An 18,629-nucleotide genomic window follows, 5' to 3' on the forward strand; every position below is an offset into this window, starting at 1 on the left:
TTAGTAGATATTGTACAATATGTTAACAATGATATTTGTAATGTCAACACGATCACATGAAATGTTAAAATTAGAAATGACTCAACTATCTTAGTAAAACTCAAAAAGAAATACGACTCAACTACCTTATAACGGAGAGAGTATTTTAATTAGTTCAACTTTGTACTCCTTATTATCAAGATTGTTATTTTAGTATATATATTATCTTTTATGACTTTATTTACAAAAAATGATTATGAGAGTTCATAAATTTTTAAGTAGGATATACTATAACTTTTTTTTTTATAAATGTTAGTATTAATTTATAATGCATTGTCATAATAAATATTATTAAAATAATTAATTAAGTGCTTGTGCATGCGATAAATGTGATACAAATAGGGGGTGATCGGTTTGCAAGATTGTATCCGGGATTAAATTTGTAGTATATTTGGTCATGAGATTCAACACCACAATTCAATCATAAATGAATAATCATAGGATAATTAGTCATTTCTAACCCATATAACTAAAATAATCTCACAAAATCCAAGATTGTATCTTGGTATTATTTTATCTTAGAAAACCGAACACCACCATAGTAGATACCCAATCTCATCCGACAATTAAATAAGTATGATTTCACTTTTCATATCAATACTATTTTCTCTGTCCACAAAAAATAGTCCTATTTGTGAACGGTACGAGTTTAAAAAAAATTAGACGGTAAAAAATAAGACGAAAAATTAGGTAAAATCAGAGATATGAAGAAAAAATTATTAAAGTATAAGAGAGAAACTTTCTATTTATAGAAATGGAACTATTTTTATAAACATCCAAAAACAACAAAATGAGATCATTTCAAATTCCTCTCTACTTATCCCACTGCCACTCAAGGAATGTGGAATCTTGTGTGGAACTGAGATCAAATATGTGGATGTCCCATAAAAGAAATGTCAATTATTTGAAATATGTGGTCATTTTTTCATATCAGCGGTACTTTCATTTATTTTAACAATATTTATATATGAACTCATGTTTTCTATTAAGATTATAATTTAACAAAAATAAAAATAAAATTATAGGAAGTGGTTAAAATACGATAGGAATGTGCAGTAGGTTAGTTCTCAAGGTTTTGGGCCTCTGAAAATTTGCAAGTCCAACACTTCAAAAATGGGCCTCCAAATTTATTTATAGCCCATTACCCAAACCCGGTCGGGTCAAGTTCGGATTAACCAATACAAATATTTTCAATTTTTACTATTTTTAATGTGACAATATTAAAGGAACAGAGGAAGTAGTAAAAAGGAAGCTCGCAATTCACTTCACCGCCGACTCCGACTCGCCCGTCTCCAGTTGCGCTTCAGGTTAGTTGTTTCCCTAAAATTAATGCTCGAAATTCATTCGTTTTCTGGCGCTGTTTGAATTATTGGGGCTGCCTGAGAAACCATAATATGAAGTTCACTACACATAACTTGTTCGATGAAATGCTTGTTCAGTTTTTCAGCATGCTTATATAAACGAGTCACTTTGGATGGGACAATAGGTGCGACGGAGGGACTAGGGAGTATAAATAATAGATAAAATTATGTCCTTTTCCCACAATTCAACATTGGAAAAAGTAAAAGAAGAAGAACCTATAAAGAGTTCTAACATGCTCGATTCATTTAAACAACAAAAAACATAAAAAGAAACTATTTATATTTGACCATTAGTCGTGAAAATTACTTGCGCGACGCTGTTTCAACTTTTGCTTTGATCTTCTTTAGTGCGGCTGCTGCTTCAACCATGTCGATTCTTTCATCGGGCAAAATGACTAAACATTTCATTGCCAATTCAAACACAGATTTCATCCAATTCACTTTCATATCAAACTGTCGATCTTCTTCTGATAGCAAAGCATGGGCTGCTATTTGATAGATTTCAGTTGCTTCTAGTGCTTCACTGACCCACTCCTTCAAGCTCATTTCGCCTCCAAACATATCATTTGTCGGCTTCTTTCTCGTGAACATCTCCAACAACATTATCCCAAAACTATATACATCAGCACTCGTTGATACTTTTCCTTGTGATCCGTACTCTAATTGCATCACAAGTATATAATTATCAAAAACATGAATTCATATGATAATACATGTATATATACAAACATACAGAGTAAAGAAAATTATTTGTTTATAACATCACCTGGTGCTGCATAACCGATAGTAGCTAGCGTTTTAGTGTGGATGATGACCTCCCCTGCATCAAAGAGCTTTGCAATACCAAAATCAGCAATACGAGCTGTCATATCTTCATCGAGCAACACATTGCTCGGCTTTATATCACAGTGCACAATGGGGAAGGTATTACCGTGATGAAGGTACTCCAAAGCTAAAGCAACATCAATCGAGATATTCAACAATTGTAGAATATCTACACAATAGTTATCTGAGTATAACCATTTCTCCAAGCTTCCATTCGACATGAACGGAAGAATCAAAGCCTTGAATTCCATATTGGTACAACAGCCAATGACTCGAACTAAGTTCCTATGTCGAATTGTGCTCAGTATTCTACTTTCAGTTTCGAAGCTCTTGTTACCTCCTTCCAACTCTATATTGAACACTTTCACTGCAAAATTCAATCCATCATCAAATATCCCTTTGAAAACCGATCCAAAGCTTCCTCTCCCAAGTAGATTTGTCTCACTAAATGAATCTGTTGCTCGCAATAGTTCAATGTATGAGATTATTCTCCAAGAATTACCTAGCAAAGTATTATCCGGAATTCTCCCTTGTACAAGCTTATGTCGTCTTATGAGAATAACTACAATGATCACTACAACCATAGCTGAAAAGAGAGGAGGCAAAATGTACTTCATTAATCGATCAACACTCTTTGATTTTGCTCCTCCCTCAACTTGTGCACAAGGTGGCACTTCTAATCTCGCTTCACCGCAAAGTGCTGAGTTGTGCACAAATGATAAAGCGGTAAAGTTAGAAAAATGGCCCCCATTTGGAATTTCCCCTTCCAATCTGTTGTAAGATACATTGAAATACTCCAAGAATTTGAGATCTTGTAATGATTTGGGAATCGATCCAGTAAAACTGTTATTAGATAAATCTAGTTTTGTCAGACCTTTCATATTTCCCAGCGATTGAGGGATGGATCCTCCAAATTTATTGTTTGACAAAATGAGATTTTCTAATGATTGGCAATGGTCGATGGAGCTGGGAATATCACCGGAAAATAGATTAAAGGAGAAATCCATTTCGTTGATTACCTTCAAGTTTCCAATCTGAGATGAGATCTGACCACTCAAATAGTTTGAGGACAAGTTTAATCCCCCGAGATCTTCAAGATTCCAGAAATTGGGAGGTATGGCGGAATTCAACTTGTTTGAGTCAAATTCAACCACTCTTAGACTATGCATTACACCCAAACATTCTGGTATTGGACCTTCGAGCTTGTTGTAGCTCAAGTACAGCTCTGCCAAACCACTCATCTGACAAAGCTCTACGGGGATAGATCCTTGCAACTTATTAGAAACAAGGGCTAATCTCCCAAGATTCTTCAAATTTCCAATCGTAGCCGGAATTGATCCATTCAGCTGATTGCCAAATAGATTTAGTTCTATCAAATTGGACAAGTTTCCTACTTGAGAAGGAATGACACCTCTAATACTTGTGTTTTGCGCCAAGAAAAACTCAAGAGATTGGGATAGATTTGCAATGGAATTTGGTAGAACACCACCCGATAGTGGATTGTTTAATATTTGAAGAACCTGGAGATACTGAGAATTAGTTAATGAAGAGAGAAATTCCATTTCCTGGGTTGCGCTCAAGTTATTTTCGCTGAGTACAAACAAGGTTAAGAACCTTAAACTAGCGAAACTGGGAATGGGGCCGGTGAATGAATTTTGTTGCAATATCAATTCACTAAGCTGAGAAGCATTATTGATAGATGCAGGAATGGGGCCGCTGAGTTTGTTGGCATGTAAAGCGAGGCGTCTGAGATTGAGAAGTGAATCGCCCATGTTTAAAGGAAGAGTGCTCGAAAATTGGTTCGTTTGAAGGCTTAATGCTTGCAAGGTTGATATATTGAAGATGGCATGTGGGATAGCACCGGATAAAGAATTATTGCCCGAAATGAGAAAACGTAGGGATGCCAAATTAGAAAGCTCTTCTGGCAATTCACCTGCCATAAATATTTTTTGGTGATCGCTCATCTCACACCAAAGAATTGGCCTTCTAGTCATATATTGTACATTTAATAGCACAAAGCAAAAGTTTAGGTTAAGTGAATTGTAATTAAAAAAAAATAGAAAACTAATACTCCATATATGTTGATAAAAGAAGGAAACTGTTGTGACAGAATTGAGTAATTGTGTAATCAAGAAAACGTAAAGAGACATAGATTTATATGGGTCACCAACGTTGTGTCGGATTACTGAGTTATGCGCCCTACTTCTATATAAATAGGGATACAGACTACGGGCTAGGCCCAATAAGACAATTAAGGCCTAAGACAATAAGACAATTAAACCTCGCTTGGCTAGCGGCAAACAACATATTCAAAGCATACTAACAGAAATTAAATTCATAAAACAAGACCGCCTTTTATTAAGCCAAGATTATTTTTTCTGGGTTCAATCAAAGTTGAGTTAGAAAACATGCCTGTCAAGTGATTAGACTCTAGGTACAGCGCTGTTAGAGAAGTGAGGTTCCCAATTTGCTTTGGTATTCTACCTGAAATCATCAAATTTAATCACCAATCGATATCCATGAATTGGCAATCAAATTTTATCAAGTAAACGAAAAGAAGAATTAATTGCAAGATGATATACCTTTGAATTGGTTTCTCCATAGGTACAAAGCTCTGAGCATCGTCAAACTTCCAATTTCACTCGGGATTTCTCCGCTGAAATTATTGACTTGCAATTGCAGGACCCTAAGCTCTTTGCATTTGCCTATATTCCTGGGAATTTCACCGTCAAGTTGGTTCCAATAGACGGTGAGTCCTCTTAATCTTGGAGTATTACTGCATATGTTGTTTGGGAGCTTTCCTGAAAGCATATTATATCCAATATTGACTGTGATCAACGAAGAAATGTTGAAGATAGTATACGGTATGGACCCACTCAACTGATTACTTTCTAAAGTAACTCCTTTTAGTGAAGAAAGGTCACCAATCTCTGGTGGGATGTTTCCATCGAGATTATTGAAGCTCATATTCAAACGTTGAAGCCTCGAAATATTAAATAAAGAAGAAGGGATTCTTCCTGAGAAGCTGTTGTTGGACAAATTCATGTGTTGTAGCTGGGATAAGGCTCCGAACCACGATGGTATCTCTCCAGAGAAGTTGTTAGCTGCAACGTTTATCTGTTCTAAACGGCGCAGCTTAGACAGTTGAGGCGGTAAGACGCCTGTGAAACTGTTGAAGCTGATGTCTAAAACTTGAAGAAACGATAAGTTTCCAAGATGTGGAGGGATCGTACCATGGAGCTCAAAGGTGGAGAGGTTTAGAGCGGTAACCCTTTGGTGTTTGGTGCCACAAGAGACACCAATCCATCCACAAATGGGAGTGTGAATTGACCAATTTTTGTGCAAGATTGCATTAGGGTCGGAAACAATGGAGTTTTTTAAGACTGTGAGAGCGTATTCATCGGTGGTGAGATTGAAGAGTGGTGTGGAAGAGATGAGGGAAAAGTAGTTTGATATCAACATTAAAACACCAACATAAAACAAGTAAATCTCCATGGATGGTTTCATGTACTAGTTCTATTTGGTATAACAATTGTGGGTATGTAAATGAATGGTTTATACTCCATATATATAAGGAGAGGTTCAAATTAATTTCGACTATTACTATCTCAAAATTCCAAAAACTCAAACCAATTTATAATCTGTTGTGAAGTCAAGGTCGTGGAGTGTAAATCATACGAAATGAAAGCAAGAATTATGTATGGCAGTAGAAACTTTTAGCTTGCGATCAATATAAATAAATAAATTATTTAGAGAAACATTTAAATTAAAATCCATTCATGAAAAGCTGTATTTCAGTTTACGTAACATATGGGAAAATTGGGGACCGATATTGTCCGAAGGTTCAATTGTCAAATCAAATTACTATCACCAAACAGTTGTGTTTGAATACTTCAAATATTCAGGAAAAGTTATACATATAAAATTTGTAAAGTACAAATAATATTCATAAATAGTCCGATAATAGTATACTTTCTATGTCCCAAGATAGTTGAGTCGTTATTTTTTTCACTTATTTTTTAAAAAAATAATAATAAATAGTAAAAGTGAAAAAAGAATAGATTAAGATAGAAAATAATGTAGAGAAAAGTCATCTACACATTATTTTTTCTCTTACTTTACTATCCTTCCATTTTAATTTTTCATCATTATTTATCAAAACGGGTGCAAAAAAGAAATGACTCAACTACCTTGTAGCGGAGGAAGTAGTATAATACTATAGTGAAAAAGTTTCAAAAATGAAAAAGAACTAATTTTAAGGTACTAATTAAAATGAAAAAAAAAATATTATTTTTAGAGACATAAGTGATGTCTAGTTTGATATACAAAATAATCATGAGATGTGGTCTATGATTGAGTTGCGAGATTATTTTAGTTGGAGGAGAGTGACTATGACTAATTATCATATGATTATTTGTCTAAGCTTATATTGTAAATTTCATAAACTAAATGCAATATAGTACATATTTAATCTCGAGATATAATTTTACAAAACAAAGAGTTGTAAACTGAACAACATCAAAGAGTATAAAATACTCTTAATACACTTGCCAAATAAAAGTAAACACCGTCTTATGTATATGTAGAGTTAATAATATATTGAGTATAAGATATGTTGTGGGTAATGTGTATAAATATCAGTAATAGATTTTTTTTTTAAAGTATCTAAATTGAAATTGAACTCTTTCCTAGGAGACGAAGAATAGTCTGCCATCTAAGAAACACGTGATATCGAAATGTGGGATATTTTAGACTAATGTTAAAGTTTGTGGGAATATGACATATACCTATATTCGTGGTCTATAAATACCAATATTTATAATTTAGTTTAGTTTCTTTTTTATAGTCCGAGATAGTTTGTGAAATAGTAATGTTCTTATGACTAAAATGATTATTGTTACGAATATAAAATGATTATTGTTCTTATGACTAAAATGATTATTGTTATGATATCAAATAATTATTTGATCATGTTTCAATACTTTGACCCTAAACCACCCTAAACCCTCATAAACCTATCACAAATATAGGAGATCAATTTTGAACCCAGCATAAAATGTCTGCCTTTGCCCATATCCTCAACTTTCCATTTGGAAAACACATATGCCACACAATTCTCGCAAATCTTTGGTTTTTTATTCTCAATCGTGACACAAAAAAGATTTTTTGAGCAAATATAAGAGATTGATTTTGAACTTTAGTCTTTTTAAAATAATTGAAAAAAGATAAATATTACTACTCCCATACAAATTCAAACTTGTTACTTACAAAGTAACAATGTCCAAGTATATATAAGCTGTTTTTGGAACGAAATTTACGAACTTGGACTATCATAAATATAAGAAAATTGAAGACCACGAAATATTAAAATAAATAAATCTTAGTAAATGACAGTTTACTTTTGTTTTTTTCAATTTAAGAAATATAATGAAATTATAAATAGCACAAAATTAGAGCTAAAATTGTAGTCAAAGAAATCATAATTTCCTACGGTAACCATTTTCAAACGATTCATTTCAAATTCCCAACTATATAAAAACCCCATTTTTCACTCAGCTTCCTACTCTCTACAATGGCGGAGAATCAAGAACAACTGAAGCCAAAGGAGAGGCAAATCCCGGTTTTCACAGTCATAAAGAACGACTGCATACTGAAGAATATCTTCGTTTTGGATAATCCTCCTCCGATTTCTTCATCTTCTTCGGGGGAAATTTCCGGTCAGAAATCGGAAATTGAAGAGGTATTGCTGGTGGGGAGGCACCCCGATTGCAATATCAAGCTAGAGCACCCGAGTATCAGCAGATTCCATCTCCGCATTCACTCGAAGCCTGATTCTCGATCTCTTTTCGTCACCGATTTATCATCGAGTAAACCTCCACTGCGTGTTTTGGTGTTTGAAACTGATTAAATCTGTTTGTGTAATTTGGTGGTATTGAGTTTTTGCTCACTTGTTTAGAAACTCTTTAGTTGAATTGAAACATTTTGATCACAATGCTCTGTTTTTGGGGGGAAAATTAGGGGTTTTGATTTGATCGAAAATTTCAATTGCAGAAGGTTATTTGTGTGTGTCTAAACTATAATTGAGGCCATAATCTTGTCGTGTGTGTGTGTGTGTTCTTAATCTTGATTAGTTTTGGGTTTTTGTTGGTAAACTCTTGAAATGAAAGCCCTAAATTCTTCTTGATAATTGTAGAGATTCCAATTGTGTGCGCGTGTAGGTTTCCTAATCTCTATAGAAACAATCTAACACTACAGTTTGTGAATTGATATGATTGTTGTGTTTATTATTCTGTATTCGTTATTGAATTGTTGCCTTTCTTGAATCAGTCCATGGGACTTGCATTTCTGGGAAAAGAATCGAGCCGGGGGTCACAATGGAGCTAGTTCCAGGCGACACGCTGAAGCTCGGGGAGTCAAGTAGATTGTACAGACTTGACTGGGTTCCGATCAGCTTTGCTTATGAGGTAAACGACCCGTTTGTACCTCAGCTGGATGCGTTGGACATTGTCGATGAAGACACACAAGGAGCAGATCAGGCAGCTTAAAAGTCTACTTTAAATAGTTGTATCTCAACATGGATGTTCTTATTGTGATTTGGGATATCTGACTGATTTGGTATCTGATTTTCAGGATGAGAATCATCTGTCTCGTGGCTGGGATCTGAGTGACGAAATAGAAGCTATAAGGTGGCAATTCTCTGAGGAGGATCTAGGTTTGTCCGTGCAAGAAACGGCTGCAGAGGTAGACAACACTCACTCACCTGAAATGTTCAACGCTGAAAATGAAGTCTGAGATGTTCAATGATGAAAATGAAGCATCTAAAACGTTCAATGATGAGAATGAAATCTCCGGTAGTCAGCTGTTTTCGTTGGGTGCATCATTTTCTGGTGATGATGAAGCAGAAGAGGTGAGGGATCATGTAATGTGGTTGGATTTAGGGATGTGGTTTTTTGTAAATGTCAAGATTTGATTTTTAATACATTCTGCGTTTTGAATTTCAGGATAATGAAGGGAATGATCTAGGTGAAACTATGGAGGATCGGCCGTTATCTGACGAGGCAACAACGCCTCCATGTCCAGAAGATGAAGTGGAGATTGTCAGTCCGTCTGAGATATGCAACGATGAAAATGAATTCTACAGCAGTCAGCAAGGCCGCATTCCATTGACGGAAATCGTGGAGGCTTCTGAGATCAACTTGGAGAAAAGGTTAGGTATGAACATTTGGTCGAGGAGGGGTAAATCCGAAGGCGTCAAGATCAGAACCAGCAGAAGCAAGGCGGCCTGCACGAGCATTCATATGAGCGTGCAGGTCATATCACTTCTCGATGCAGATCGTGTGAATAAACCAATGGTGAAAGATCAATGTGGTTCTAGTCAGGATAAGGATGAAGAGAACTTCACCCCGAAGAAGGAGAACGCCTCCCCCGATTCCTGTCTAGTTAGGTCCTTGGGAGAGAAGTTCGACCAGGCTTTGCAGAGCGAATCAGTCTCAGACAATGAAAGTTTCACTTCAGACAAGGAGAACATGACTCCGAACAGCCATCTGCTTAAGTCCATCAAGAATGCCGGGAGCTCTCAAGAAGTTAGGCGTCCGAACTTGCATAAACCTTCACCCTTGAAGATAGATAGTTGTGGCATTCTACAGGAACTTAAATCAGCTTCCAAAAGCCATTGTGTTTACAAGGCAGCAGAAAGGGAACCTTTTCTTCCGCTGCCTGTGGTTTCCAGCGGTAATGATAAGTCCACACCGACACCTCCAGTTCGTGAATGCACGAAGAGAGAAGGAAGATGTGTCGATTACTCCAAGACGAGTGGGAAAAGGTGGATTATTTTAGTAGACACTGGTTGTCTTCTGAACAAGAAGTCGAGGAGAGAGCTGCAGCTGTTGAGAGGTCTCCGAGGGACTCCGTTGGTCATTCCAAGAATCGGTATGATTTGATCCAACATTCTCCTTTGTAAAAATGAAACTTTTCTTCGATTCAGTTGAATTATGCATTTCTCTTCTGAATCTCAGGTTTGAGGGAGCTCGACTGCATGGTGAGGTGCGCTAGTTTCCTGTCAAGAATGACGGAGTCTTCTTCTGCGCTGCAATGGATCGAAAAATGTATGGCTTCTACAACGTGTTGGATTCACGTGCAGAGCTCAGCAGAGGAGAGCAGGCTCGTCCCACCAACTCCGCCTGCTGCTGCCTCTGCGCGCTGGTTAAGCGAGGAGAAAGGCACATTCCCTGTCGGCTCAGTCCCCTTATCTCCCTATACTCTGCAAGAAATTGTCACTCCAACCGCTGCAGACCACATCCTCGAATCTGCTCTCTTCTTCAAGCAAGCCATGGACGGGAAACTTGTCCTTCTCAGTGATGATGTCACTTTAAAGATCAAAGCTATGGCCGAGGTAAGCGCGTCTCTATCTATATACAGTTCCTTTAAACAGTCTGTTTGAGCTTGCAAATGCGTCTAATTGATTATGATCCGTTGCAGGGTGTCATCTGCGAGACAGCAAGAGAGTTTCGCACGAGTCTTGTCAACCCTTTCTCAGCGAGGTTCTTGTATTCCGACAGCTCTCCAAGAGGGCCTACTTGGACTTGTGTGGATGATACAGTCCTTAAGGAGAAATACTACCCCAGCCCCACGAAGAAGGCCACAAGATCGGGAGACGGTGCTAAAGGTTTGAAGCTGATACTGCTGCACAACTCCAATTTCAGACAGATGAGAGCTTAGGCTGTTGAGAATTTGTGCCCCAAATTTGAGTGCTTCCCAATTGCTCAATGTATGTTACTACTTACTATATTTTGGCAATAGATATAATCAAATGGAAGTTTTACTTGATCTGTTGTCACAAAGCATTTATAATACATATAATTACAAGAATATGCAAACAAATAAAAACCCATGAAGGAGCTTATCACACGCTCGACTCACTTACAAAGAACATCTAAAAATGGAAACGGCTACCATCAACCATTTGTAACAAAATCCTCATCTCATCACAAAGCATGGTGATGAAACCTTATGGTCACCCTCGTTGCAACTTTTGCTTTGATCTTCTTTAGTGTGGCTGTTACTTCAATCATGTTGATTCTTTCGTAGGGTGAAATGGCCAAACATTTCATTGCTAATTCAAACACCGATGTCATCCAATTCATCTTCATATCGAAATTTCGATCTTGTTCCGGAAGCAAAGCAGGGGCTAATACTTGATAGATGTCATTGGCTTGTAATGATTCAGTCACCCACTCCTTCAAGCTCATTTCCCCACCAAACATATCATCTGTTGGCTTCTTTCTTGTAAACATCTCCAACAGCATTATCCCAAAACTGTACACATCAGCACTCATGGAAACTTTTCCTTCCGACCCATACTCTAATCACAAGTTTACGATTATAAAAAAACAATTCATGTGAAAATACATATATACAAACATACATAGTAAAGAAAATTATATTCTTATATGATCTTATAAAAACATCACCTGGTGCTGCGTAGCCGATTGTAGCAAGTGTTTTAGTGTGGATCATTGCATCCCCCTCATCAAAGAGCTTTGCAATACCAAAATCAGCAACACGAGCAGTCATATCTTCATCGAGCAACACATTGCCCGGCTTTATATCACAATGCACAATGGGGAACGTGTTCCCGTGATGAAGGTACTCCAGAGCTAAAGCAACATCGATTGAGATGTTCAACAATTGTACAATATCTCCACAATAGTTATCCGAGTATAACCATTTCTCCAAACTCTCATTCGGCATGAACTGAAGAACCAAAGCCTTGAAATCCATGTTGGTGCAACAACCAATAACTCGAACTAAGTTCCTGTGCCGAATGGTGCTTAGTATTCTACTTTCAGTTTCAAAGCTCTTGTTACCTCCTTCCAACTCTATATTGAACACTTTCACCGCAAAATCCAGTCCATCATCAAATACCCCTCTAAACACTGAGCCAAAGCTTCCTCTCCCAAGTAGATTTGTCTCACTAAAGGAATTTGTTGCTCTCGATAGTTCAATGTATGGGATTTTTCTCCAAGGATTACCCAACGAAGTCGAAACTGGAATTTTCACTTTCACAGGCTTGCATCGTCTTATGAGAATAACTACAATGATAACTGCAGCCATAGCTGAAACGAGAGGAGGCATAATGTACTTCATTAATCGAGCAACACCCTTTGATTTTGATCCTCCATCAACTTCTGGACAAGGCGGCACTTCAAATCTTGTTGGACCACAAAGAGCTGAGTTGTGCACAAATGATTGAGCAGTAAATCTGGAAAAACAGCTCCCATTTGGAATTTCCCCTTCCAATCTGTTGTATGACACATTGAAATACTCCAAGAATTTGAGATCTTGTAATGATTTGGGTATTAATCCAGTAAGACTGTTATTAGATAATTCCAGTGTTGTCAAGCCTTTCATATTTCCCAGTGATTGAGGCATGGAACCACCGATGTTATTATTCGACAAATTTAGATATTCTAATGATTGGCAACGGTCGATTGAGCTGGGAATATCACCGGAAAATTGATTAAACGAGAAATCTACATTGTTGATTACCTCCAATTTTCCAATTTGGGGTGAGATCTGACCGCTCAAATAGTTTGTGGACAAGTTTAGAAAGATGAGGTCTCTGAGATTCCAGAAATTGGAAGGTATGGTGGAATTCAACTTGTTTGAGTCAAAGCGAATAACTCTCAGCGATTGCATTCCTCCCAAACATTCTGGTATTGGACCTTCGAGCTCATTGTCGCCAATGTACACCTCTGCTAACTCACTCATCTGACAAAGATCGAGCGGGATAGATCCTTGCAACTGATTCAGAAAAAGGGATAATCTCCCAAGTTTCTGCAAATTTCCTATTGTTGTCGGAATTGGTCCACTCAACTGATTCTCACTTAGAAGTAAAGCTATCAAATTGGTCAAGTTTCCTATTTGAGAAGGAATGGCACCTTTCATACTTGTGTTGTGCGCCAAGAAAGCCTCAAGGGACTTGGATAGATTTCCTATGGAATTTGGTAGAACACAACCCAGTAGTGGATTTCCTGTTATTTCAATAACCTTTAGGTGCTGGGAATTAGTTAATGATGAGAGAAATTTCATTTCCGGGGTTGCACTCAAGTTATTTTTGCTGAGTACAAACATGGTTAAGAGCCTTAAACTAGGAAAACTGGGAATGGAGCCACTGAATGAATTCACTTGCAAGTTTAAGATATGAAGCTGAGTAGCATTGTTGATAGAGGCAGGAATGGGGCCGGTGAGTTTGTTGCTTTGTAAAGCAAGGACTTGGAGATTGGGAAGTGATAGTCCCATGTTTGAAGGAAGGGTACCTGAAAACTGATTGTATGAAAGGTCTAATGTTTGCAAGGTTGATATGTTGAAGATGAGTGGTGGAATAGCATCAGATAGGGAATTCATTGGAACAGCAAGCAAACTCAGCCAAGCGAAATTAAATAGTCCTTCTGGTAATTTACCTGACATATAACACAGAATTGAAAACATAAAATTTAATGGGAATGAGAATGGTTAGAATAAGATCATTATTGTTTAATTTTATAGAAAAAATGATTGAAAAAGTTAGTCGATATGTCATACCAGTATATATTAATTGTATAATAGTCCATCCGTCTTGGTGTAAATGACACTCTTTTTTTTGCACGTGTTTTGTGAAAATGTTAATAAATGGAGTAGTTATATGGGGAGAAAAACAAAATAAGAGAGAGAATAATGTAGAATAGACTCTCTTCTATATTATTCTCTCTTTTACTTTTCATTTTATTTTAATTATAATGAATTAGTAGAGTATGATGTCCACTTATTAAAAATAGTACTCCCTCTGTCCCTAATAATTCGTCACCATTTGACTCGACACATGTTTTAAGAAATGTAATAGAAAGTGGGTTGAAAAAGTTGGTGGCATGTGGGTTGATCCGCCTCAACGACAGGAAGTCATCCAAACCACGCCGGTAGAGGAGGAGCTTGACGAGGAAGCAGCCAGCGAAGCAACGAGCACATCGACGGGGGCGCAGGTCACGTCGGCGCAAGCTCCGACGTCCATTGCGAAGACTAAACCAAAGCGGAACGTACGTCAAACGAATAGATTCGGTGACTACGTTCCAAAGTAGTTATATTTATTAATTAGTTTTATTATTTATTTTGAGTAATTCATTTTGGATATTAGTTTTATTTATTTTATTTCCAATTAGAGTCGAACGTAATTATAAGCTCCGTTTCGAGTTTTCTTTGTTGGTTCTTTCCCGAGATGATTAGGAGATCGAACAAACCCTAGGGTGGTCCTTAGATATATAAATAGGGCTTTTGTTTCATTGAATAAGAATTACTGCCTCTGTCCCGCTAGAAATGAAACGTTTTCCTTTTTGGTCTGTCCCATTAAAAATAAAATGTTTCTAAAAATGGAAACAATACTCTCTCTACTTTTTTCTTCTCTCTTACTTTACTCTCTCTTCATTAACTTACAAAACAACGCTACATAAAATCTCGTGCCGAAAAGCAAATGTTGCATATTTAATGGGACGGAGGGAGTACATATTTTTGCCCTAAACTTGCAAGACAAGCAAATACCATAAACCTAGAATTGCCGCTGCCCGACGGGAAGATCTCCCGCGCACAGCCGCCTTCTATCACCGTCGACCCAACGAAGGGCGCCAGTCGTTACTTTAGGTCGACGAGCATCGCCGTTGATCTTCGTTGAGGGAAATAACCTTAACATCTGGTGCTTTCACCTGTGTACTCATGAAGCGTTACTACAATAACGGAAAAATCGGCCTGGGCGCCCCGGCCGGATACTTTTTTGAATGGATCGTCAGGTCGCAACTACCCCAAGGGGCGTCGCGATCAAGGGGGTTTCAACCGTGCTAATCAGGACAATGGGGTGGTGATTGGCCGACCTACGGATGATCAGATAACAGATGACTCTATTGGGGGAAAGTTAGATCGTGTATTGGATAGATTGGATAAGTTTGAATCTTGGAGGGAGGAGACGGATCGCAAGTTCGATAATATTGACCCAACCGCTACACGCTTCCAAGATATATGATAAGGGATTGATGACGCGGAAGATTCGGATGGTGAGGAAGCCCGTCGGATGAGAGTTTTGGAGAAGGGTTTACGAAACAGGAACCCTAGTTATGGGCCGCGCGATCATCATTCAGACGACTGGGGTCACCGCGAGCAAAGGGAGCGGATGTCGTCGTGTTGAGATCCACCGGAGGCTCATAATAATCGTCATCAATTTGGAGGTTACGATTAGCCAATCAACCGTCAGGCGTCGTGTTGGGACCCTCCTTCGCGTTTCAACCCACATGCATCGGGGTAAGATAAACCCTATAAGGTGAAGATGGCACTGCCAAGGTTCGATGGCTCCGATTCCGCGAATTGGATCTCCAGAGTTAAGTACTACTTCGATCACGTTATGATGCCTCAGGCCCATCGTTTACATTACGCAGTCATGCTATCTATTTAACCCACCTGCCTCGGAATGGGTTTTCAATTATTGTGCAGACAATGATTTCGCCACATGGCAGGAGTTTCTGGAGGATGTATGGCATCACTTTGACCCACAGAGTTTTCAAAATTATTTTGGTCTACTGGCAAAACTTACACAAACAAGATTAGTAGCGGACTATCACGACACATTCGAGAAATACTTAAACAAAATTGAATTCAGGGCAGTGGCGGACGCAGGATTTCGACTCTGGGGGTCCAAATTACTATTCCCTCAGTTCCATAGTAGTATAGTTATTTTGTCATTTTGGTACGTTCCAAAGTAGTGAAGTCATTTCTCTTTTTAGTAAAAGTCACATATTTTTTCTCACTTAACTGTACTTTCTCTTACTTTATTCTCTCTTCATCTCTCAACCTTTTTCATTTCGTGTTGTATTATTCGTTTATTTAAATTATTCAATACAATCTTTTTTAATCTCCATGCTGGAAAAAAATGCATCCACTACTATTGAACAAAGTGAGTATTAACAGTTGCAGAATATTAAAAGGGTGATGACAATAACTACTTATACATATAATCGTTAAAAGTAGTTGAAAAATGGTAAGTGTTAATAAAATAAAATAATTATTGCGTAGTGTGTATAATTTAAAACTATTAGCTTGTCTATTTGAAGAAAAAGGTAGAGTTGACAAAATAAAAAAAATCTAATGGGAAACATAGTGAAGAAACTGTGGCCCTAACAAGATTCGACCCTAAACCTCAAAAGTTGAAGGCTGGATTCTCAGCCACTTGCACTAACGCATGAACCTAAAATATATATAGTAAAACATATAAATGTTGGGGGTTCCATGGGACCCCCATGGCACTGCATATGTCCGCCTCTGATTCAGGGGATACTGGAGTCCGAGCTGTTCACCCTGTTTGTCGCCGGCCTCAAACCGGATTTGCAGGAGTGTTTGAGGCTGCATCGGCCGTCCTCCCTCGCTGAAGCGATGGCGCTGACCTTGGAGTTCGCGGCAACACAGCCCGATAGATCGTCACAGCAAACGACAAATAATAATCATCGCACATGGCAGCAACGCGATACTCGAGGATAGTCTGGATTCTCAGCAGCACAGCCAAACTCGCATACAGTTACCCCGGGTGCAGTACCACAGGATCGGCGAACTGAGCCCCAGAACAACCGCATTTGCCAAGAATCTGAGTCTCACCGGCAGAGAAAGTGGAACGTTCACGCCTTGGCATTGCCCGAAAAAATGGATCGTTGGCCATGTATGCAAGCAGCGTTTATTATGCTACGCAGATGAGGACGATGAAAAGTATTAGGACGTTGGTTGATTGGTGGAACAGAGGTTGTACGAAACTGTGTATGCGGATATATAACATATCAACGCGATGGATGCGGGCCATCGTTCGAGACCATTAAAGGTTGTGGGGCTAATACAAGATTGTGAAGTGTGTATATTGATTGATACAGGAAGTGATAGGGACTTCATGCACCCGGCAATCGCGGAACGACTTCACCTTCCGGTCTCACCCATCACTTCGTTTCGGGTGTACGTAGGAAACGGCGAGGCGCTATTGTGTACTCACACATCGAAGCAGACATCACTCGAAGTACATGGCACTATTTTTAAGATTGACCTTCATATTCTGCCGGTGCATGGCCACGACATTATTTTGGGGATGGACTGGTTAGAATCTTTGGGTAAGGTCACAGCTGATTTTGCAGGTAGAGTTCAAACATGAGGACAAGCCGATTCTTCTGAAAGGCATTCATCCACCGACGCGTCGGGTATCCCTACAGTCCTTATCCTCGCTAATCCCTACGCAAGAGTGTTATGAGATTGTGTTATTGGAACCGGCGGTAGCAACACCATCACAAGGCAGCAACGACGAATTTCCAGAGGGTCTACCCGCGGGCGTAGCTGCCGTTTTGGGGGATTTCCGGACGGTTTTCAGCATTCCGGCCGGAATGCCTCCTAGTCGCCCATTTGATCAACGTGTCCACTGTTTCTAGGAACACGCCCCATTAACGTTCGTCTGTATCGCTACCCATACTTCCAAAATAACGAGATAGAGAGGCAAGTTAGCGAAATGTTGGAACAGGGTATCATCCAACGAAGTAACAATCCATTCTCATCACCAGTGTTGCTGATTCGCAAGAAAGATGGCACCTTCAGGTTCTGCATCGATTACCGAGCTTTGAATAATTAGACAATGCCGGACCATTTCCCATGCAACTGCGGATGTGAAGGGACTGACAGCGGAAGCGCTCACATAAATCAATTACATAATAATTCAGATCTATTTAGCGGATTATTTAGACAAATTCTATCCGCGTAATTATCACATGTATCATGCTCATAACTCAAATAATAACATGCTTTAAATTAATTGAAACCTAAAACATGTTTTTCTAAGGTTTAGCCATTATACCTTGATGATTCTCCAAAGAATCGAAGATAGCTAGCGCCTTCTCCACGTGAAGAACTTTAGTACAAGACCACGGATCTTCTGACTGGTTCCCGGACTGTGAACTGATATCAGGGTGGGCTGATCTCACCAGCGCACTAGGACTTAAATAGAGAAGACAGAAATCCTTTCCCACGGAGGAGAAGAATTCGACCACTCCTAGGACTAGGGGGGACCGAAAATTTGAGAATACAATTAAGTGTATTTTCTGTCTCCTTTATTCTCCTATTTATAATAAGTCACATATTGGGTCAGGGATCTATGGAAGGCTTTGGATATGGGCTCATCCAATTAGCTTTTTACTAATTAAATTAAACCCAATTTAATATAAGCTAAAAATTAGAATATTACGAGCAGCCACTATAGAAGTAATACTGCACTCCCCATCCAAATCCGAAATTACAAGTACTTCGGGTTTCCAATACTTTATATTTATTTCCCGCGCTTAAGATAGAAACATCCATTAATTAATTATT

At 38.5% G+C, this 18,629-nt stretch overlaps 3 protein-coding genes and 1 pseudogene across 4 annotated transcripts; 1 reads left to right on the forward strand and 3 right to left on the reverse strand.

Annotated features, from left to right (window-relative positions):
• Nucleotides 1-1,549: 1,549 nt before the first annotated feature.
• LOC125204915 (uncharacterized) lies at nt 1,550-4,530 on the reverse strand. Its single transcript, XM_089060293.1, has 2 exons — nt 2,167-4,530; nt 1,550-2,059 (listed from the first exon to the last, which is right to left on the reverse strand). Exons 1-2 carry the CDS (start codon nt 4,373-4,375, stop codon nt 1,704-1,706), a joined length of 2,565 nt encoding a protein of 854 aa, XP_088916419.1. The 5' UTR covers nt 4,376-4,530; the 3' UTR covers nt 1,550-1,703.
• A 30-nt stretch (nt 4,531-4,560) lies between these two features.
• On the reverse strand, nt 4,561-5,732 carry LOC148923705 (uncharacterized). Its single transcript, XM_089060294.1, has 2 exons — nt 4,808-5,732; nt 4,561-4,709 (listed from the first exon to the last, which is right to left on the reverse strand). The coding sequence occupies exons 1-2, from the start codon at nt 5,730-5,732 to the stop codon at nt 4,561-4,563; spliced, it is 1,074 nt and encodes a 357-aa protein (XP_088916420.1).
• Nucleotides 5,733-7,756: 2,024 nt separating this feature from the next.
• Nucleotides 7,757-11,049, forward strand: LOC125206712 (FHA domain-containing protein PS1-like; annotated as a pseudogene). Its single transcript, XR_016133046.1, has 6 exons — nt 7,757-8,092; nt 8,553-8,761; nt 8,856-9,144; nt 9,227-10,154; nt 10,241-10,617; nt 10,704-11,049. The product of XR_016133046.1 is annotated as an FHA domain-containing protein PS1-like (transcript).
• LOC125204859 (uncharacterized) lies at nt 11,028-13,701 on the reverse strand. Its single transcript, XM_048103611.2, has 2 exons — nt 11,696-13,701; nt 11,028-11,586 (listed from the first exon to the last, which is right to left on the reverse strand). The coding sequence occupies exons 1-2, from the start codon at nt 13,692-13,694 to the stop codon at nt 11,210-11,212; spliced, it is 2,376 nt and encodes a 791-aa protein (XP_047959568.2). The 5' UTR covers nt 13,695-13,701; the 3' UTR covers nt 11,028-11,209.
• Nucleotides 13,702-18,629: the final 4,928 nt, after the last annotated feature.

The sequence above is a fragment of the Salvia hispanica genome, chromosome 6, assembly GCF_029641045.1.
Source record: "Salvia hispanica isolate PSC_SH4W2 chromosome 6, Shi_PSC_v1, whole genome shotgun sequence".
Classification (NCBI taxonomy): domain Eukaryota; kingdom Viridiplantae; phylum Streptophyta; class Magnoliopsida; order Lamiales; family Lamiaceae; genus Salvia; species Salvia hispanica.

Coding starts and splice junctions, on each gene's coding strand:
- LOC125204859 (XM_048103611.2), bottom strand. CDS start 13,694: ATGTCAGGTAAATTACCAGAAGGACTATTTAATTTCGCTTGGCTGAGT. Junction 11,587..11,695: donor AATCGGCTACGCAGCACCAG/GTGATGTTTTTA, acceptor ACTTGTGATTAG/AGTATGGGTCGGAAGGAAAA.
- LOC148923705 (XM_089060294.1), bottom strand. CDS start 5,732: ATGAAACCATCCATGGAGATTTACTTGTTTTATGTTGGTGTTTTAATG. Junction 4,710..4,807: donor ATGGAGAAACCAATTCAAAG/GTATATCATCTT, acceptor TGATGATTTCAG/GTAGAATACCAAAGCAAATT.
- LOC125204915 (XM_089060293.1), bottom strand. CDS start 4,375: ATGTCTCTTTACGTTTTCTTGATTACACAATTACTCAATTCTGTCACA. Junction 2,060..2,166: donor TATCGGTTATGCAGCACCAG/GTGATGTTATAA, acceptor TGATGCAATTAG/AGTACGGATCACAAGGAAAA.